Consider the following 22,236-nt stretch of genomic DNA (forward strand, 5'->3'; position numbering starts at 1 on the left):
GGCCCAGGTTCGAAACCTGGCCCCACCCCCAACCCGCTGTGTGACCTTAGGCAAGTCTCTCTCCGTCTCTGAGCCTCAGTGGCATCAGCTATGAAATGGGGGTGGAGGGTGCGGGGAGGAACCGCTGAGAGTTTGTGCAGATGGAGGTTTGGGGAATGAGCCTTCCTCTATTTACACTCTCCTTGCCCAGAACGATAGCGAAACGTGAGCAGTGGGAATGCCTCTCCGTCTCAGAGACCTTGGACAAGTCCCTTGCACTGGCTCTCACTTTCCTCATGTACAGATTGTGTGCCTAACCTCTTTTAAGATCTCTTTAATATTTGGGTGTTATTGGTTTATATAGAGGCAAGGTAATGAATGCCTCATTCACTCCAAGTTTTCCCTTTAGGGTATGATAAAATATCTTCTTGGAGGTTGGACTAGAACCCTGGCCCGAATTCCCTTTCGTTCCCAGATTCATTGGTTGTTTGTTCAACGTCCCTCCTGGTAATTGGAGGAGTGATTTCATCCGAGGGTTGGTGCCACCTCTCAGCTGAGCAAGGGCAGTATTTTCACTGCCCTGAAATCAAAGAGCAGTTGCAAAGAAAAGTCTGACATTCCAGCCTTTTTGTTTGTGTTTCACTGGCAGGGAGGCAAGATGATTTCTCTCCCCCAAGCTTGGAACAGCTGAAGGAAACAACAGTACAAGATGAGAACAACGAAGGTCTACAAACTTGTCATCCACAAGAAGGGCTTTGGGGGCAGTGGTCAGTATTGATTGGTCTTAGGGAGGTTGTGTAAGTTGGCCGAGGTTCTGATGTGTCCGGTGCCTTGAAATTTTCAAACTGACTCGTGACAATCGAGGCTAGGCAGGTAGCTTAACTGAGTGAAGCAGCAAGTGTGATACTGTAGTGGGGAGAGTAGCAGGCCCCTTCTAGAAGCATTTGCATCCTGCATTTTAACAAACTTTGTGAATATTCCCAGCTTACTACTCTTCATTTGTTTTTGTTTTTAAAATTTTTTTATTAATGTATAGTTAATTTACAGTGTTGTGTTTCAGGTGTATAGCAAAGTGATTCAGATATATAGATATATATACCTATATATATGTATATATAGATTTTTTTTTTAGATATTCTTTTTCTTTACAGGTTATTACAAGATACTGAATATAGTTCTCTGTGCTAGGTCCTTGTTGATTTGTTTGTATCTTTTTATTACATATTTACTGTGTATGTTCTGTAAAATTCCAGTATGCACTGGTTTGGCAGATAAGAGAAACTTATGTTTAATGAAAGAGAAGTAGTGGATGTGCATAAGACAGGTATGATCAAAGCATGAACCTTTGCCTGGCTCTGAAGCACGGTGAGATGGGGCAGGACACAGCATCTTGTTCTGTGTTAAACATGAATCCGGGTATCGGCTGTGCCTCTAACTTTCCCTGTGACCTCAGGCAAGCCCCTAGTTTACCTTAACTACAAATTCCAGCTCTTTAGAATAATTTCTCCATTTCTCTTAGCACCCTGAGTCTATAAACCTGTAGAATAAGAAAGCACCTACTCATATGATTTTTTTTTCTTTCGTAAAGGAATAAATTTCCCTCTGTCCTAACAACCTTATTTGCTTCAGAAATTAGAATTAACAAAAAGTGAGTGTTTTTAAAATTGTAGTTTAGTATGCATTTGCTCCTATGTTATATATGTATAAGCCACCCAATGGCAAGGACTGCCAAAAAGGGAAAATAATAGTTTCTATATCATAAGGTCTTATGGGAATAAAGTAAAATCATGTATGTATAGTATTTAGTAGAGTACCAGGCTCCTTCGACCTGCTTAATAAATGTAGCCATTGTAATTACCAGGACATGGATATACTAAGCATTGCTATATTTAAAACACTATTTCTGCTAAAACCACAGTCTGTTGTTAACCCCGCACTTTGTATGCAGCTGAAGCTGCCTAAACGTTTGTGGAGCAGAATTGAACACGCAACAGAAATAACTTTTGACAGAGGAGGGAAGGATACAAGGATACAGTATATACAGTGTATATACAATGTATGCGAGTCTTCTTTTTCATGTGTACAAGACAAAGGTAGCTCTGTGCTGTACCCAGTCTGCTGCAGGACTATAAAGAAAAATAAATAAATAAAATACATCCAGCAATATTACTCAGTCATAAAAAAGAATGAAATACTGCCATTTGTAGCAACATGGATGGATGTAGAGAATATTATGCTTAGTGAAATAAGTCAGGCAAAGACAAAAATACTATATTATATCACTTATGTGTGGAATCTAAAAAATAATGCAAATGAATGTATATGCAAAACAGAAACAGAGGGCTTCCCTGGTGGTGCAGTGGTTAAGAATCCACCTGCCAATGCAGGGAACAGGGGTTCGAGCCCTGGTCCGGGAAGATCCCACATGCTGCGGAGCAACTAAGCCCATGCGCTACAACTACTGAGCCTGTGCTCTAGGCCCCAAGAGCCACAACTACTGAGCCCAAGAGCCACAACTGCTGAGCCCACGTGCCACAACTACTGAAGCCCGCACACCTAGAGCCTGTGCTCCGCAACAAGAGAAGCCAACGCGATGAGAAGCCCACACCTGCAATGAAGAGTAGCCCCTGCTCACCACAACTAGAGAAAGCTTGCGTGCAGCAACAAAGACCCAATGCAGCCATAAATAAATAAATAAATAGATAAATGAATAAATAAATTTATTAAAAAAACAAACAAACAGAAACAGACTCACAGACATAGAAAACAAACCTGTGGTTACCGAAGGGGGGAGGGACAAATTAGGCGTATGGGATTAACAGATACAAACTACTATATATAGATAAGCAACAAGGATATACTACATAGCACAGGGAATATACCTGTTACCTTGTAATAACCTATAATGGAATATATTCTGCAAAAATACTGAATCACTATGCTGAACAACTGAAAACTAACACAATATTGTAAATCAACTGTATTTCAATAAGTAAAGTAAAAATCAAATTTAAAAAGTACATCCAACAAGTATTTATTAAGTACATACCTGTACCAAACTTAAAGATTTTGAATATGACAAGGTCCCTTCTCCCTACGGAGCTTTCATGAGCTTGATGAGACAGACATGCAAAAAGGAAATGATAAAATGGAGCAGGAAGGAATATGTGTTCAGGGAGCTTAATTCAGACTGTGGAAGTTAGGGGAAGACTTCATAGAGGATTTGGTATACATCTGTCAATGGAAACAATATACAAAAAAAAAAAAAAAAGCAACTGTGGGATTAACCCAGTACTTCGCTTTCCTAGGCTGAATTTTTGTTAGATCTGATTATGTTTGAAATCTGGACATACTTATTTGTCATGGTTTTAGCATAACTGAAGGCCATGGTTTTCCCTAAAAGCTAAAACAGAAAGAAAAAAAAAATCACCCTATCTTTATGATCCTGAGTTTGTTATATTTGAAAGAATTCTCCCCCACCCCCAGTGGGGGGCAGGGGTAGATAAACATATGAAATCACATTCTCCTTATATTTTAAGGGTCTCATTGGACTCTAATGTGAACTGATATATGAAGTTTTCCCCTGATCAGGTGCTGCCCTCCAAAGTCCAGGGTGTTTTATCTGGCTTGATTTTCATGTGTAAGAGGTGGTTGGTTTAGGAACCCTGGACTAGTAACCAGTCCTGGTGTACTGTTACTAGCTATCTACCCTGTGGCAAGTTGCTTTATCTCCTAGGTCATTTCCTTGCTTCTGTTAGATCCAAAGATTTATTGTGAGGGTCACATTCAGACAGTATTTTGAGAAGTTCTGCGAACACTGTAAACAGAAAGGATTTTGTTGTATGTGGGACCCCGGCTGTTTTGTTCCTGGCATATGCCAGATACATGCTATTTGAGGGAGTCAAGGATTGCCACAGAGGCCTAATTCCCAGAGAAGAAGAGTTACCCTCTCCTTGGGAGCAGTGGGCTAGTAGGAAAAGCTCTGGAGACAAAGGTCCCTGAACACCGTCCCCCTCAACTACTCACTAGCTCTGGATTCCTGTGCAAATCCTTCAGTTGAGCTAAATCTCAATTTTTTAAATTAATTAATTAATTAATTTATTTCTGGCTGTGTTGGGTCTTCGTTTCTGTGCGAGGGCTTTCTCTAGTTGCAGCAAGTGGGGGCCACTCTTCATTGCGGTGCGTGGACCTCTCATTATCGCGGCCTCTCTTGTTGCGGAGCACAGGCTCCAGACGCGCAGGCTCAGCAGTTGTGGCTCACGGGCCCAGTTGCTCCGCAGCATGTGGGATCTTCCCAGACCAGGGCTCGAACCCGTGTCCCCTGCATTGGCAGGTGGATTCTCAACCACTGCGCCACCAGGGAAGCCCTAAATCTCAATTTTAAATGGAACTTCATCTTGCGAGATGGGGTCATAATACCAAATGATGGGGTTGTAAGGACCCCGCGTGAGAACATACACAGCAACCTGCTGCCCAAGTGAGTTCTTTGCTGCTTGAGAAGGCTGAATTGTCTTTCAGATGATGAGCTAGTCGTGAACCCCAAAGTGTTTCCTTACATCAAGCTTGGAGACATTGTGGAGATTGCTCACCCCAACGATGAGTACAGGTGAGCGTCCGACAGGAGCAGGGAACTAACTGGGCAGCCCGCTCTTTCCAGGTGATATTTTGTCTAAGGGGATTGAAGGGGAAGATGGCTCTTTGCCTTTGGATAAAAATGGTCCTGCCCTCCAGGATTTGATAAACCAATCATCTTTTAAAAAGTGGTCCATTCTTTTTGTTTTTAAAGCTGAGATGACAACTCTGAACGAATCTGTAGCATTTATCCATTTCCTTGAATACAAGTGCAGGGTTTGTTTTCTAAGGAAACTTTCTCCCATTGTTGTGCTGCCAGTTAGAATATGTCCAGAGTGATCTGTTTGTGTTTTGTGGGTGGTGAAGAAAGCTGGTTAGTTACTGCTGACAACATCCCTTCTCTCTGTTGCTTTTCTTTTTTCCCCCAGCCCTCTGCTTTTGCAGGTCAAGTCACTTAAGGAGGATTTGCAGAAAGGTAAAAATTCCATCTCTCTTCTCTAAGATTTTTACACTTTACTGTTTGAGAAACTGTAAGAAACCCCTCTTCACAATCTCTGGGAATGAGGGCACAGTACTTCTCTCCTTATCAAATTGTGTTCCCGCTAAAAAAAAAAATTGTTAGATATCAAAATTGCCAAGGAATCTCATTTGTCAGCATCTTGAGGGCACTGAAAAAACTATATTTAGAGTCAAGAGGACGGTTAATCTGAATAGGTGAAGCTTTACACTTCAAAAAGATTGTTGGCAAAGCATGCTTTTCTCAATATTATATTTTCTTCACAAAATATTTAAGTACCTACTTTGGGTCGGGGCAGGGGAGGAACATATATTGTTGATTACCTGCCACTTGTGCAAGGCACTGTACTGGGAGCTGTTTGTCATTTATCTTTCTTGATTTTCCCACCAACTCTTGAGAGAGTGAGGAACCTTTGTCTTACCGGGATGAGTGGGTTTGCCTGGAGTCAGTAAGTGAAGGAGCCAGAGCAGTGATTCTATTCACTCATTCTGGATCCAAATCCTTTCTTTTTTCCTCTAATGACTATACCATACTGATCAAGGAACTAAAATGTTTATCGATAGCTAATAAAGTATTTCCTTAAGTGGCACTTAAAAGAAAAACTTTTAATTTGCTCTAAAGGATTTTGGTGTCAACCACTTTTTTTGTATTTTTTAACTTGTTGGGAAAACAGTCAGTAAAATCCAGATCCTGAGTGTCCTTCTTACTCTTACCTCATCTCCTGCCACCTGTTAAGTTTCTTGCTTACCAGACTTAAGGGCTTATCGAAAAGTTTATTTCTTCCTTAACTACCTCTGCTACTTTCATTCCAAAAGAGAAAGGATCTCTTTCCTCTTCTGAATTTTCACAACCCTTTTAACGTTCTTAGGTTGCTTCTTAATTTCTTTCCTTTCTCTCTCTCTGTTTGTCTCTATCTCTGTCTCTCTGTATTATTTGTTTGTCTCTCTCATTTTTTAATTGCTTGGGTTCAGGTCTTATTTCACCTGAAAAGCAGAGAACTCTCTAAGTTTTAAGCTGCTGAAGGCTGAGAACATGTCTTGCCCTTGGCAAAGGATGTTGTTTGTTGAATGTCTGAGTAATTATGGATTCGAATATATTTACCTGATCCAGATTCCTTCTCCGTTTCAGAAACTATCAGTGTGGACCAGACCGTGACGCAAGTGTTTCGGCTAAGACCTTATCAAGATGTGTATGTGAATGTCGTAGACCCTAAGGTGTGTCTTTGTTCTGGATTTGAATATCTTTTGAGGAATGATTAACACCCTTCCTCAAGATTAGGTCTCTAAGGAAATAATGAGTTACTTAAGTATAGTGTTAGGCTGTTAAATACTGGTCATACATAGGTCATTTAGATTATAGGTAGAATGTAGGTTGCATTTAAAATCCTCACCCCTTTTTAAAAATCTTGTCCTAAAAAGATTATGTATGTATATGTGTGTTTGTGAAGGTAAATGTAAAATTTTCTATAAAAATACTAACATTTCTTTATGTGTTCTTTTTTTTCTTTGAGAAATGATGCTATAAAATTAAGAGGTAAAAATCGTTGTCCAAAAGATATTATTGACATTATCTAGGGAAATAAAGCCCACAGTTCAATGTCGTGTTTGTGTGCCAGAATCAAGACTAAAACACAGAATCACTACTCTGGTGTCCCTTGCACTTAACCACGCACGATAAGCAGCTATAGTATCTGTTGGAGACTTACCTGTCCTCCAAAGCCTTCTTGGGCAGGGTAAAATTCTGTTTGTCAGGGTTCTACTACTGAATGGTCTTCCAGTAGTTGTCCTTTTGTCAAAAGGTTTCTCCATGGTGAGTGAGTGTTATCTTAGACTATAAAGTGTGGCAGAGTAAAGCAGAGACATATATTTGATTATCCCTTTTAGGATGTGACCCTTGACCTAGTGGAATTAACCTTTAAGGATCAATATATTGGCCGTGGGGATATGTGGCGACTGAAGAAAAGTTTGGTAAGATATTATTTTTTAAAAAGTCTGTTACTTTTTCCATTATGTTAATAATCCATGTCACCAGGGAGATGTAGATCTAGTATGGAGAAGAGTATAAAATCCTTTCTGATTCCAGCATCACAGACAATTATTGTAAACATGTTGTATGTCTCCTCCCATTCTCTTTTCAAGGTTTTTATAAGCTTTGTTTTGCTTGTTTGTTATCAGAGAGTTTTGCTCTGCATTTTTGGTTTGAGTGGGGAGAGTGTAATATTATTTTACATTTGAACTTTAGTTTTCAGGTTTTCACTTGATCTCTTTTGCTCCTCACATCTCCTCTTGTGGACAGGCATTTATTACCCTGAATTTATAGATGTGAAAACTGAGACTGAGGAGTTAAGATGAGAAAGCTAGTAAGCAATTGACTCTGGGCTGGAACCCACATCTTTTTTTCTTTTAAACATTTTTTTAAATTAATTTATTTATTTTGTTTATTTATTTTTGGCTGCGTTGGGTCTTCGTTGCTGCGCGCGGGCTTTCTCTAGTTGGGGCAAGTGGGGGTACTCTTCATTGCGGTGCGTGGGCTTCTCATTGCGGTGGCTTCTTTTGTTGTGGAGCATGGGCTCGAAGCGCACGGGCTTCAGTAGTTGTGGCACACAGGCTCAGTAGTTGTGACTTGCGGGCTCTAGAGCGCAGGCTCAGTAGTTGTGGTGCACGGGCTCTTCCCGTACCAGGGCTCGAACCCGTGTCCCCTGCATTGGCAGGCGGATTCTTAACCACTGCACCACCAGGGAAGTCCCTGGAACCGAGATCTTGTTCCTTCCAGGGTAGACTCCTTTTTTGCTTTACGCTCCTTCCATTATCCTTGTTTATTTATTTTTAATGGACATTTTCCGCTGAACATGATCAGTTCATCAGAATTGTGAGCTGCTGCTGAAAATTCTCCTTTTGGACTTTTTGGCTATTATGAAACAACAAATCATAGGTATAATGTCCACACAGTGTATATTTTCAGAAAGAGATATCTTTGCTCTTGTTTTATTTGGTGGGAGAAGGTTCCATTTTCTAAAATGAGAAACAAATGTTCCATATGTAAATGTGCATATGTATGCAAGTGTATGTGAATATAAGTATATTACTGAAGCTGGCCACTCATTATCCACCTGGTCTTTACTATTGTCTATACTTGCCAAACCTGTAAGAACCTACTGTTATACCTGCCCCAGCAGGTTTTCCTATGGGATAAATCTATTACTCCCATATGTTAATTGAACTTCGGGTTAATAGAAGAGATTCGAAAGCCAGGAGACGTTCTTTGTGACCTTCCATGGCCTTGATGTATTGTTGAATCTCTCTCTCTCTCCTTTCCCTTAGGTCAGCACATGTGCCTATATCACTCAGAAGGTGGAATTTGCTGGCATCAGGTAGATACTATGTCACTCTTGATTTATTAGCTTGTAGCTGGGAATAGCATGTAATGCAGTAACTGCTACATACAGCCTTTGAGGCATGTGGACGTCCTTATAATAAAATACACAATAGCTTAAAACATTATATTGTGGTAGCTAAAACAATCCAAAAGACCCCGAAATGCACTATAGTAGTTTTAAGATGGGTGGATGTTGCTGAAGCCGCCTGGTATTCTGAACAAAGGAGGGATAGACTCACAATTTTAGAACTGGAAAAAGCCTTAGATGAACATATTTCATCAAACTTTCTTGTTTTACACTTTAAGAAACAGGTTTGGAGACATAAAATGACTAGCACAATAGTTCCTGATTTGCTGCCTTTTTAGAGATATCACACTGCTCTTGATTTATTAAAATGATTTCTGTATTTCAGTTTGTGAAGAAGAGAGAAAAGGGGACTTTTTGAAACCCCCTCTAAAGTCAAAAAGCAAAATATCCACATAGTGAAGGCTTAACAGCACCAAAAAAGTGTGTAATGAAATATGTCCTTTTCGCTAGAGGAAACTGTGTCTTTCTTGAAATTTACTGTATATATTCAAGCATATTTACATCTGGTTGACTCACTTTTAATGTGAGATTGACCACTGGATTCTGGTGATGCAGCCTGGTCCCCTGTTATGAAATTCCCCATCAGCTTTTCACAGAATGGTTTCATCTGTTGATGATTATTGCAAGATGGTGATTTTCTAATTCAGCCATTCCTCCTACCTTTATTGGCCGGAATCCTTTTGTAAAGACCTTTCACCAGCAATGAGGGCTATTTGGTTAGTCTGAATTACTGATCCTGAAAGAAAGAAAGGATAAAGGATTCATTTTTTTCTTTCCAAAAGGGGATGTTTTAGAAGTTGTTATAAGGTCAGAAATTCTTTGAAAAAATTTTAGCAACGAAAGCACAGTTCAAGAAGTGACGAAGTCTCAAGCAGAACAAGAAATGCAACCTATTTATGCCATCAAATACAAGCTGGTCTCTCCCAGGTGTTGGGCCAGGAGTCAGGAAACCTGTATTCCATTCCTGCAACACCAGTGGTTAACAGGGTGATGCTGGGCAGCTCAGGGGGTCTCTGCATCTGTTCCTCTGCAAAATGAAGTGGTAGGTTTAGGATCTTTTTCTGTAAAAGACCAGATAGTAAATATTTTAGACTTTGGGCCGCGTGGGTCTCAGGTCTCTGTTGCAAATTTTTTTTTTTTTTTTTTAACATTTAAAAATGTAAAATCTACTCTTAGCTGTGGGCCATACAAAAACAGGAGATGGGCTGGATTTGGCCTGCAGGCTACAGTTTGATGAGTACTGGTTTAGAAACCCTCTCAGAATCCCTTTCATAATTAAATTCCTTGTTTCTCCATGTAAGTGCCTTCATACACCCTGACATAATGTCAGTTTTAGACTTTTCAAGATCTGTCCTAATATTTTGCTCATTCATGGTTAAATGTAAACCACAAAATCTTCTACCATTTTTCCAAGGAGACTTATTTATAGTCTTTCTACGTTGAATCAAAAGTCACTTTCTTTTCCAAAAAAAAAAAAAAAAAAAAGTGTTCTGGGCCTCATATGAGAAAATCAAATCAAATCATAATAAATTATTAGAGAATTTCTCTGTAACTTACCCTTTTAATCTGGTAATTTAGTCAACAGTTAAGGACATAGTTTCATTACCTTGAGACCCTACCTTTGAAATGTTATTTTTCCTTAAAGATAAACATTTTGTTTTTCTCTCAGTAAATTCACAATGTATTCTTTAAAAAAAAAAAAAACCTTCAAAATCAGTATTTTAAAAAATTGAAGAAAAATTTTAAAGAAAAATATTGCACTAAAATCTATCTTCTAACAGCACTCTGCTTTTTTAAAATATTGAACTTAGATGAAATAAGTCAAACAGAGGAAGACAAATACTGTGTGATATCACTTATATGTGGAATCTAAAAAATACAACAAACTAGTGAATATAACAAAAAGGAAGCAGACTCACAGATATAGAGAACAAACTAGTGGTTACCAGTGAGGAGAGGGAAGGGGGGAAGGGCATTATAGGTGGGGGTTGGGGGCGAGAGTGGGAGGTACAAACTATTAGGTATAAAATAAGCTACAAGGATGTATCATACAACGGGGGGAATATAGCCAATATTTTATAATAACTATAAATGGAGTATAACCTTTAAAAATTGTGAATCAGTATACTATATACCTGTAACATATAGTATTGTATAGCAACTATACTTCAGTAAAAAAATAAATATTTTTTAAAAATTGAACTTAGAAACCTAGTCTATTTGATCTCATTGTGAAGAGATACCATTTTCCCAGATATAATTTTGGGGATTACTGACTAGCTGCCTATTTTTTTTAACTTAAAAAAATTTTTTTAAATTATTTTTTCTAACTCACACTCCAGAGGGAGCAACACTGAATAATTTCTGGCCCTGACTTCCCAGCTGTCCTGGGGCAGATAGATCTTTTTGAGAGTCACACTTAAAGCCCATTGGAACATCCAGTTTGGGTGTTTTCCTGCTAGAACTGCCCCACTGCAGAGGATCTTCTGGGATCTTCTCTGACTTGAGCTCTGATTCTATGGTGGCCAGTCTCAACACACCTGTCCTGATTATAGAATTAATACTGTCAAGTACCAGTTGTTCAGCACATGCTATGTATCAGGCCTATGCTAAGTATTTTTACATACAGTGCTTGCTCATTGTAGACAATATGAAAAACAGAATAAAGAAGCAGGGGGAAAAGACATAATATTACATTACTGAATATTGACATAAAAATTTTTCAGCGAAATGGCCTCCATTGAATAGGGACCCTGTCCCTTTGTGCCCCCTGACTTCTTTCTTGTCTTCTAATTTGATACTGCAGTGGATCTTGTTTTTGTTGAAACTCATTGACTCAAAGCTGGGGTTAGCAAATTTGTTCATCAGTGCCTCTTAACTGTTTTTGTGACGTGTGCCCTTTTGAGGTTTGCCAGAAGGTACAATTCTGTGCTCAGAAAAGTTTGCATCATTTCAGAGGGTTTGTGGGTTCCCCGAAGCCCTTCCTTAGACCCACATGTTGTCTGCAGACCCCCAAGTTAAGAGCTCCTGTTGTACAGATTCAGTGTACTCTGAGAATTCTTTATGTTGTGTAATCTGTTCATGGTCCTCTGGAAATCTGTAACTGGCCAGGTCATTTGGGTGTAAATGATAGAGTAGAGAGAGACACCCCAAAGGCACCCCTGTTTCTTCTCGGTTTATGTAGGACTCGTAATAACACATGTGCCTCTCCTTTCAGGGCACAGGCCGGGGAGCTGTGGGTCAAGAATGAGAAGGTCATGTGTGGTTATATAAGCGAAGATACCAGGGTAAGGGTGATAAAGTGCTTTTTTGGGTTTGTTTTCCTGTGGTATTATGTCTATAAGTCGTGAAATCAAAAACAAAACAGAAACCAGCAAAAACTTGATCTCATGATCAAGCTGGTGACCAGCTACTATCTGCTCAGCTGGATAATATTGTAATATAGTTGGGGACTCCTGAAATTCTAGTGTTTTACAGTTGGATCTCTCCAGTTTGGGGTTGATCTTCATATTCTTCTGTTTAATATCAGATGTAGAGATGAAACATGTAGCTCTCAGGCTTCTGTGTCCACTAATACATAGCGAAAGTTAAATTCAGTAGAAGATTGTGTTGGTAAACATGAAGAAAGACCTTTGCCAAGGAATCTCCTCCTGTGACTCTGTTCCAGTTGGAAAAATCCAAACTGAACAGCTGTGAACGTTACCCACGTTGGTGAAAGCACCTGTCTGCTCTTCCATGTTCCCATCCCCCAGCCTCCCTTGAGAGCAGTGGTTCTCAACCCGGGGGTGATCCTGCCTCCCCAGGGGTCTTTTGACAAAGTCTGGAGACATCTTTGGTCGTCGCAACTGGGGTTATGTGGAGGATGCTGCTGATCGCGCTACAGTGTAAAGGACAGCCCTCTAGAACAAAGGGTCACCTGGGCCCCAAGGGCAGTAACATTGTGGGGAACTGTCCTGTGCGATGTGGGGTGTTCAGCATCCCTGGCTTCTACTCACTAAATGCCAGTAGCACCCATCCCCACCCCCTGCAAGTCATAACCACCAGAAATGTCGCCAGACATTACCAGATGTCCCCTGGGCAAGCAAAATAGTTGAGAACTTGGGGCCGTTTTTAGAGGTAACCACTATCTGAATTTTATTTTTGTAATTTCCTTGTTTACATAGTGATAATACATATGTATTTTACCCTACACAGTATATTATTTGTTTTGCTCCCGTTTGAGTTTTTCTTTTTATTTATTTATTTATTTATTTTATTTATTTATTTTTTTAGCTGTGTTGGGTCTTCGTTTCTGTGCGAGGGCTTTCTCTAGTTGCGGCGAGCAGGGGCCACTCTTCATCACGGTGCGTGGACCTCTCACTGTCGCGACCTCTCTCGTTGCGGAGCACAGGCTCCAGATGCGCAGGCTCAGTAGTTGTGGTGCACAGGCTTAGTTGCTCCGTGGCATGTGGGATCTTCCCAGACCAGGGCTCGAACCCGTGTCCCCTGCATTAGCAGGCAGATTCTCAACCACTGCACCACCAGGGAAGCCCACGTTTGAGTTTTATTAAAGTGGATTAAAATGTATTCTCTTCCCCCCCGCCAACTTTAGCTATCTCGTTTGTACTCACTATATTTTTCATCATTGATTAGGAATATATTTGTTGGGTCATAGCTTCTACTCTGTAAGGTAATGCCAAATTAGTTTTCAAATTCTTCGGACCATTTTATACTCCTAGTAGCCATATATAAAATCTTGTTTTTCACTTTTTCCAGCACCAGGTCTTAGATTTTGAAAGTTTTTGCCACTCTACTGGGCATACATTGTATTTTATAGTGATCTTTCCCCCAGTTTTCTGTCAATTGACTCTTAAGTATGGCTTATAAAGACCATGATAATTTGGCACATGCTTACACACTGAGCGGCTTGTGGGATCTTAGTCCCCCGACCAGGGATTGAACACCGGGGCCATGGCAGTGAGAGCGCCAAGTCCTAGCCACTGGACCGCCAGGGAATTCCCCATTGAAGGATTTTAAGTGGGGGAGTGATATCTGAATTATGCTTTTAAAAGATCACTTATTCATTCATTTGGATTTTGTTGAACAAAACTCCCAAAGTGGGCTTCCCTGATGGCGCAGTGGTTAAAGAATCCTCCTGCCAATGCAGGGGACACGGGTTTGAGCCCTGGTCCGGGAAGATCCCACGTGCTGCGGGGCAACTAAGCCTGTGTGCCACAGGTACTGAGCCTGCACTCTGGAGCCCGCGAGCCGCAACTACTAAGCCTGTGCTCTGCAACAAGAGACGCCACCGCAATGAGAAACCCGAGCACCGCAACGAAGAGTAGCCCTCACTTGCTACAACTAGAGAAAGCCCGCATGCAGCAACGAAGACCCAATGCAGCCAAAAATAAATAAATTTATTAAAAAAAATAATACTGTATAAAAAAAAAAACTCCCAAAGTTACAGTGGCAAATTGATACTTAAAGGTCAGCTTTATTCTCTCATATAAAAGAAGTCCATGGGTAGGCAAATTATGGCTGGTGTGACAGCGTCACAGTTACTGGTGGTCTAAGGCCCCTTCTGCCTTCCTATTCTGCCTATCTCAGGATTGGGCTTCCGTGGTCTGGCTGGAGCTACTGTGCCCACATCTATATGCCAGGCAGAGGAGAGAAGAAGGAAAGAAAGACAACAAGGGGGCACCCTCCAGCCGAGTCAGCTTCCTTTCAGGACACACTTCCATTTACACCTTACTGACCAGGGTTGAGTCATGTGGAACTGCTCAGCATGCCTGGAGGTCTGGTCTCTTGGCGGGTCCCTTGCCTCCCAGAATAGAATCGGCTTCCCGTGACTTAGGAAGGAAGGATGTTGGCTGGGCGTCCACAGTACCCGCTGCAGCCCCTCTGGCTCTGGAGCAGAGAGTCGATTGTCGGGGCAAGAGTGGAAGCAGAGAGATGAGTTAGGAAGTTAGAAGGTGGTGGCGTGGGCTAGGCTGGGCACTGGAGCAGGGGAGAGATGGACAGATTGGTGAAATATTCTGGGGTCGAGTCCACAGAACTTGCTAATGCGTTGGGTGTGAAGAGTGAAGAAAGGAATAATTGAGCAGCTGGTGGAGAGATGGTGGTGCCATTTATCATATGGAGAAGGCCGGGGAGGAGTCGTTCAGGGGAACTTCAGTTTGTGAGACGTCTGGACAGCCGAGGGGAAAAATCAGGGGAGGCAGTTGAGTCTGGAGCTAATCTGTCACTTCTCCCATGTGGTCCCCCACCCCATCCAGCCACGGGAACCACTCACCATCCCTCCAACATGCAGCGTGCTCTCTTGCCTCCATGTCTTTGTGCGTGCTGCTCTCTCCTGCCTGCGGTGCTTGCTCCTCACCTTCCCCCTTTCCCAAGCCTCTCATCCATCCCTCAGTACTAGTCTCAGGCTTCCCTGCTCCTGGAAAGCCTCCCTGGATGCACCAGGCTGGAAGTGCCCCCGTGGCACCTGGGACATGTATCTATATCAGCACTTGTCACACTCTGGTGGATGCGTTTCTTACCTGCCTTGCCACCAGACTGCAAGCGCTTTGAGGGCAAGGACTGTGTCTTTTACCTTTATATCCCAAAGTTGTCTGGCATAGCTCCTGGCACTTAATGTCCCAAGGCTCTTTTACTTGAGATAATCTTTATAATCAGTTCAATTACCTGGTACACAAAAGATTCGAAGGAGCAAATGTAAAAGGAAAGGGAGTATTGATGCCTGCAACTTACACATTTTATACATTTTGCTTTCCCACCAAAGCTCTTTAAAGTCTGCTGGAGGAGGGAAGGGCTGAGTAAAGAAAGGGCTTTGTGGTAAAGCACACAGGCCAGGGAAACCACTAGGGCTTTTCCTGGAGGCATTCTGGGTATGGAGGGGGGTAATGATGTGGATTAGTTATTAGATCAACAACTCATCAACTGGTGCATCTTAGCCCAAGTTCTCCTTCTGTAATGAGGTCTCATCGACTTTCCCAGTAGATTCCCTGCCCCTTCTCCAACGTTTCTTGTGGGAAGCTTCAAGGAATGTTTGTATATAGTTGCAATGTTTTGCATGTCTTTATCCTCTGCCATGAGCTCCTAGAGGGTAGGGACAGGATCTTCCCCTCATGGCCTGTGATGCCAAGGATGGAGCTTGCTTTTAGAAGTTCCATGTCTCACAATTAACAGAAATCTTCCAGCATTGCTTTTTTTTTTTTTCTGGGCTGTGCCACGCAGCTTGCAGAATCTTAGTTCCCTGACCAGGGATTGAACCCGGGCCCCGGCAGTGAAAGCACCTTGTCCTAACCACTGGACTGCCAGGGAAGTCCTAAAATTTAGCATCTTAACCATTTTTAAGTGTACAGTTCAGCAATTTTAAGTATATTTACATCATTGTGAAACAGATCTGCAGAACTTTTTCATTTTGCAGAACTGAAATTCTATCCATCATTGCTTTTTAATGCAATTATGTCTTTGTTTCTTTCAGGTGGTATTCCGTTCTACGTCAGCTATGGTTTACATATTTATTCAGATGAGCTGTGAAATGTGGGATTTTGATATTTATGGTACTGTTCCTAAGTGCGGGTCGTAACTGCTAATGGGGAGAAGTTTCTGGTTTCCCCCAAGTTGGTATCATTTATAGCAATCTCTTAGCATTCTCTGAAGATATGTCCTGAGATCTTAACAAATCCTCAAATGCTAAAATAAATAAATATTTTATATATCTAGTGAATTGCATGAAATGTAGTAAAGCATTAATGAAAAATCTGAATTCTCAGATCTTCAATTATTCTATAAGCATAGATCAAAAGTCATAGAGGGAGTGATTCTATGGCCAGGAACCAGCACCTTCTTTGATATCTTTCATTTTATGTCCTATCACTCACAGAAATCACCAAGTTTGTCTCATTTTATTAGAATTACTACACAATAAGTGGAGTACAATAAAGCTGCTATGAGGTGTGGACACTGTGCCCAACACACCAGCCTCATGGTGCATGCATTTCTAATTTGTGTTTAGCAAAATTACAAATTAATTTTTGATGTAGGGCATCTTGGATGTTCAAGAACAGCAGAAACTGCAAATGGTAATTTAGTGAATGCCCAGGGGCTACCAGATCACCTTCAAACAAACTTGAAGCATCACTGTGAGAATAATTATATTTAAAAGTTAGACGGTTCTCTCATTTTGAAGATACACTGTCTTTTTCAGTCATCAAAGCTTTTCAATCTTGTATTTTACCTTGAAGCTATGACCTCTTACTGAGTGAGGTAAATATTAAATTTGGCTCCATAGAAAGTCTAGGTTGAAAATGCTTTTAGGATGTAGCAGTACCCACCTTCTCTTTGACTAGTCCTATTCCTGTTAATTTACTGAGAGAAGAAAATGTAAGCAAGAAATAAAGATAATTCCCACCTTCTTTCTATTGTTTATTTTCAGGGGATCTGTATTTTGAGAAAGCTGTGAATGGTTTCCTTGCTGATCTCTTTACCAAATGGAAGGTACGTTTCTTCTCATGCACTAAATCTCATTGCGTAAACATTATCCAATGCAGATTTTAAAAACGTAATCTTTCTATTAAGCTGAATTTAATTGAGGTACCTTAGCTAAAGTCTAAATTGATAAGACTCTAGATTTAAATTACCTTCATCACCTCAACATGGTCAAGTGTATTTATGAAGAACCCGCAGCTAACATCATACTCAATGGTGAAAGACTGAAAATGTTCCACCTTAAGAAGATCAGGAACAAGATAAGGATGTTTGCTTTCACCACTGGTATTCATTGTTTTACTGAAAATTCTAGCCAAAGCAACTAGGAAAAAAAAAAAGGAAGAAAAAAGGAAGGAAGGGAGGGAGGGAGGAAGGAAGGAAGGAGGAAAGAAGGAAAGGAAGAAAGAAAAGAAAAGAAAAGAGGAAATAGAAAGCATCCATATTGATTAGAAGAGCAAAAGCAAAACTATCTTTCTTCACAGATGACATCCTGAATGTAGAAAACCCCCAAATATCCATAAAAAAACAAAAACAAAAACTATTAGAGCTAATAAATTCAGCAGAGTTGCAGGATACAAAATCAACACATAAGATCATTTGTGTTTCATCAGCAGTGAACAATCTGATCAGGAAATTAAAACAAGGAATAAAACATTTTAAAGGGAATTAAATTAAAAAACAATTCCATTTACAAGAACATCAGAGAGAATAAAATACTTTGGTATAATTTACCCAAGGAGGTGCAAGGTTTGTGCACTAAAATCTATAAAACATTGCTGAAAGAAATGAACGAAGACCTAAATAAATGAAAAACAACTCATGATCATAGATTAGAAGACTTAATATTGTTAAAATGGCAGTACTACCCAAAGCAAACTATGGTTCAGTACAGTCCCTATCAAAATCCCAATGGCCTTTTTTACGAAATGGAAAGGCTGATTCTAAAATTTATGTGGAATTGCAAGGGATCCTGAAGAGCCAAAACAATCTTGAAAAAGAAGAAGAAAGTTGGAGGACTCTCACTTTCTAATTTCAAAGCTTATTACAAAGCCAAAGTAGTCAAAGCAGTGTGGTACTGGCATAAAGGTAGCTATGTAAATCAGTGGAATAGAATTGAGAGTACAAAAGTCAACCCATACATCTATGGTCAGTTGATTTTAGATGAGAATGTGCAGTCCACTCAATGAGGGAAATAATAGCTTCTTCCACAAATGGATTCAAGACAATTGAATATCCATACGCCAAAGAATGAATTTTGAGTCTTACCTCACATGATATACAAAAAGTAACTCAAAGTGAATCAGAGACCTAAATATAAGAGCACATACCAGGTATTGTGGTAAGTGTTTTACCCGCCTTATCTCACTTCATCCTCTTGTCACTCTTACACAGGTAGGGAAAGCACAGCTGAAAGAGGTTAGGTAACTTGCCTGTGATCGATAGCCCGAAAAAGCCGAGTGAGGATTCTAATCCAGTTCCATCCATTCATCTAGTGCTCGCCTGAGGTCATAACCCCTGGGCCGTCCTGTCTGTTTCTGTAATCCTGAGTCACATCACCACTGTTGTATGTTACCTCCTCCATCACACATGAGTTGAGAGGCTCTCATGTGCACACCAGCCCACTGTCAGGCATTTTTCCTGTGTAAAACTTACACCAAAATCAGATCAGTTTGGAGCTGCGTTTGGAGCACTAGACGTCCAATAAATTAGTTGGTGGCTACTGAAGGTCTGCTCTTGGTACTGTGGCTTGTATTTAGGATTTTCTGTCTACTTGAGCGATATCGGTGGAAGAATATAAGGTGACGTGATGTTCATTATGTTGTCTTCCTTATATGGTGAATGCTGAATTGTGTGGTTAGTAAGTTGAGTTTGAGATGGGGTTGGTCAGTTTGGGCTGTTGTCTTCAAAGACCCAGGAGGAACTGAAACTGAGCTTTCTCGCTCACTGGTGCAAGCCAAATTTCATGCCGTCTGTAAACACCCTACTTCTAGAATATTGAACTCCAGACTGCATGGAAATATGTATTCTCACTCATCCCCATTGCAGTCCAAAGGTAATTACCTTGGTTTCAACCCGTGCATCTTGAGCAGCACCCAGTCCTCGTCCTGTGGCCCTGGCAGTAGGTGGGAGTGTCTGGTGCTTACATCCACCACCATGGGTTCCATTCTTCCCTAAACCACAGTCCTGAAGAAGTTAAAAAACACCATGAAGCAGGTACAAATACCATGATCCTCTGACAATAGGCAGGTCTATTTTATGGCAAATCAAGAGCTGGGAGACAGCACCCCCAACTTATTGGTGATTTGCAGGTTTGTTTTTTTTTTAACGGCCGTGCTGCGCGGCATTCGGGATCTTAGTTCCCTGACCAGGGATGGAACCCACGCCCCCAGCAGGGGAAGCATGGAGTCTTAACCACTGGACCGCCAGGGAAGTCCCGTGATTTGCAGTTTTCAAAATACCTTCCACATTCCTAGGACTTTAGATAACTTGCCCAAGGTCATGTAGTGGTAAGTTTCAGAGCCAGGAGTCAGTCCCAGCCTTCTGACTCTGGCAGAACTGTGTCTACTGCATTATGCAGCCTACAATTACATGATGCTACCCAATGCCTGAGCCCCCGAGCCTCCCAGAATTGAAGTAAATGGAATAAACTTGAGTCCTCTTTTTCTCTACTTATCCCTAGGAGAAGAACTGTAGTCATGAAGTAACAGTGGTCCTATTTTCTAGGACTTTCTATGATGCAAAATCTCTTGGTGCGTAAGTCTTTCTCCTACAATTATTTTTTTGTTAAGCTTTCCACACGCCCATCCCAATTCATTCCTTATCATTTTCTTTCCTTTGGCACTGCTCCGTCTGTCCCATCTTTTCTGTTAGAGGGTAGGGTAGAGTGGAAAATGACACAGTCCATTAGCAGATTCAAGGAGTCTGTGGGCTGTAATTCATCTTAAAACCAACTTAACAGATACATAATTGTGTGTGTGTGTGTGTGTGTGTGTGTGTGTGTGTGTGTGTGTGTGTGTGTGTGTGTGTGTGTGTGTGTGTGTGTGTGTGTGTGTGTGATGCAACTCTTCAACCCAGAAGGGGGAAGCGGAGAAACTGAATTTCTCTTTTTAATCTTATCTGTATATGTTGTTTTCTCTATTTCAGATGAATTTCCTGAAATAAACCGAGCCTCAATTAGGCAGGATCACAAGGGGCAATTCTATGAAGACTTCTATAAGTATGTTTGGGTTTCTTTTGCCTTTTGTTTTCCCCTGGTTGTTTCTTCCCTAACTTAAAAAAAAAAAAAAAATTAACCTTTTTACTTTGGAATGATTTTAGGTTTACAGAGAAGTAGCAAAGATAGTACAGAGAGTTCCCATATACCCTTCACCCAGTTTCCTCTGTGAACATTTCCTAACCAATGTACATCTATCAAAACTACGAGATGAGGACTGGTACATTGCTATGAACTAAATATCAGACTTTTCTCATATTCATCAGTTTTTCCGCTTATGCACCTTTTTTTTTCCAGGGTCCAATGCAGGATACCACATTGCATTTAGACTTTCCAAACTTTTTATTGTGAAAAGTTTCAAACTCGCAGAAAAGAAGAATGAATTAATATAATGAACCCATATACCCAATTCCTGGATTAAACAGTTATTATCATGCCATATTTGTTTCATATTTTTTTAATTAATTTATTTATTTTATTTATTTATTTTTGGCTGCATTGGGTCTTCGTTGCTGTGCGCGGGCTTTCTCTAGTTGCGGAGAGCGGGGGCTACTCTTCATTGCGGTGCGCGGGCTTCTCATTGCGGTGGCTTCTCTTGTTGCGGAGCATGGGCTCTAGAGGGCAGGCTCAGTAGTCGTGGCACATGGGCTTAGATGCTCCGCGGCATGTGGTATCTTCCCGGACCAGGGCTCAAACCCGTGTCCCCTGCATTGGCAGGCGGATTCTTAACCACTGTGCCACCAGGGAAGCCCCACTTCATTTGTTTTTCGGCTAAATTTTACTTAAGAGCAAATTATAGATATTAAAACATTTTGTTCCTAAAGAATAAGGGCAACTATGGACTTTCAGTGATTATGGTGTGTCACTGTAGGTTTATTAATTGCAACAAATGTACCACTCTGGTGAGGAATAATTGATAATTGGGTGGGGGGGCATGAAACATGTGTTAAGGGAGAGAGTATATGGGAAATCTCTGTACCTTCCTCTCAATTTTGCTGTGAAATTAAAACTGCTCTAAAAAAAGTCTTAATAAAAAAAAAAGCAGGAAACACTCAGGGATGCATAACTGTGTATCTGTCTCTCACAGTGACATATAATTTTAAAAATTAGAAAAAAATTAAATATCAACAATAAAGAATTAAATTATGGTAGAATTTCAGACTGACAAAGTACTATACAGCCATCCCATTAAAAATGATGTAATCCTCTTTGATAATTGTTGGATATGAGGGGTAGGTACATGGAGGCTCACAGTGCTATTTTCTCTACCAAAGTATATTTGATTTTATTAAAAACAAAAACAAATTTAAAAAAAGGAACGTCCAATTTTAAAACAGGCTAAACTGAAAAGGGTCTGGAGAAACACATATCATAGTGTTAAAAGTACTTCCCTTTGGATTGCAAAGTCAGACCAGGGGTAAGACCAAAAATAAACGAGATGAAAAAATGGGCTTCTTGGTGGTGTATATTCACTGCGTTTGGACAAATGAATAATGACACGTCTCCATCATTATAGTATCACACAGAGTATTTCCACTGCCCTAAAAATCCTCTGTGCTCCACTTACTCATTCCTTTCTCCACCCCCAACCCCTGGAACTATTGATCTTTTTAGAGTCTCCATAATTTTGCCTTTTCCAGAGTGTCATATGGTTGGAATCATATAATATGTAACTTTTTCCTATTGGCTTCTTTCACTTAGTAGTATGCATTTAAGGTTCCTTCATGTCTTTTCATGGCTCGATAGCTCATTTCTCTTTAGAGTTCAATAATGGACCCTTGTTTGGCTGTACCATCCACCTCTTGAAGGACTCTTGGTTGCTTCCAAATTTTGGCAGTTATAAATAAAGCTTCTGTAAACATCCATGTGCAGGTTTTTGTGTAGACATAAGTTTTCAACTCATTTGCATAAATAACAAGGAGCACAATTGCTGGATTGTATGGTAAGAGTTCTGTAAGAAACCACCAAACTGTCTTCCAAAATGGCTGCACCAGTTTGCATGGATGAAAGTTCCTGTTG

General features: G+C 40.6%; 1 protein-coding gene across 9 annotated transcripts in view; it reads left to right on the forward strand.

Moving 5' to 3' along the window:
* DEPDC5 (DEP domain containing 5, GATOR1 subcomplex subunit) overlaps positions 1–22,236 on the forward strand; it is a 92,558-nt gene that overhangs the window by 283 nt on the left and 70,039 nt on the right. For all 9 annotated transcript variants that reach the window (XM_057527222.1, XM_007170627.2, XM_007170625.2 and 6 more), the window contains exons 2-12: positions 629–746; positions 4,498–4,585; positions 4,980–5,026; positions 6,197–6,282; positions 6,952–7,035; positions 8,389–8,438; positions 11,749–11,818; positions 15,997–16,075; positions 16,951–17,012; positions 19,684–19,753; positions 20,148–20,220. In XM_057527222.1, the coding sequence (XP_057383205.1) occupies positions 689–746; positions 4,498–4,585; positions 4,980–5,026; positions 6,197–6,282; positions 6,952–7,035; positions 8,389–8,438; positions 11,749–11,818; positions 15,997–16,075; positions 16,951–17,012; positions 19,684–19,753; positions 20,148–20,220 (767 nt within the window). In that variant the 5' untranslated portion in view covers positions 629–688. The remainder of the gene's footprint in view (positions 1–628; positions 747–4,497; positions 4,586–4,979; positions 5,027–6,196; positions 6,283–6,951; positions 7,036–8,388; positions 8,439–11,748; positions 11,819–15,996; positions 16,076–16,950; positions 17,013–19,683; positions 19,754–20,147; positions 20,221–22,236) is intronic.

The sequence above is a fragment of the Balaenoptera acutorostrata genome, chromosome 13 (genome assembly GCF_949987535.1).
Source record: "Balaenoptera acutorostrata chromosome 13, mBalAcu1.1, whole genome shotgun sequence".
In the NCBI taxonomy this organism is placed as follows: domain Eukaryota; kingdom Metazoa; phylum Chordata; class Mammalia; order Artiodactyla; family Balaenopteridae; genus Balaenoptera; species Balaenoptera acutorostrata.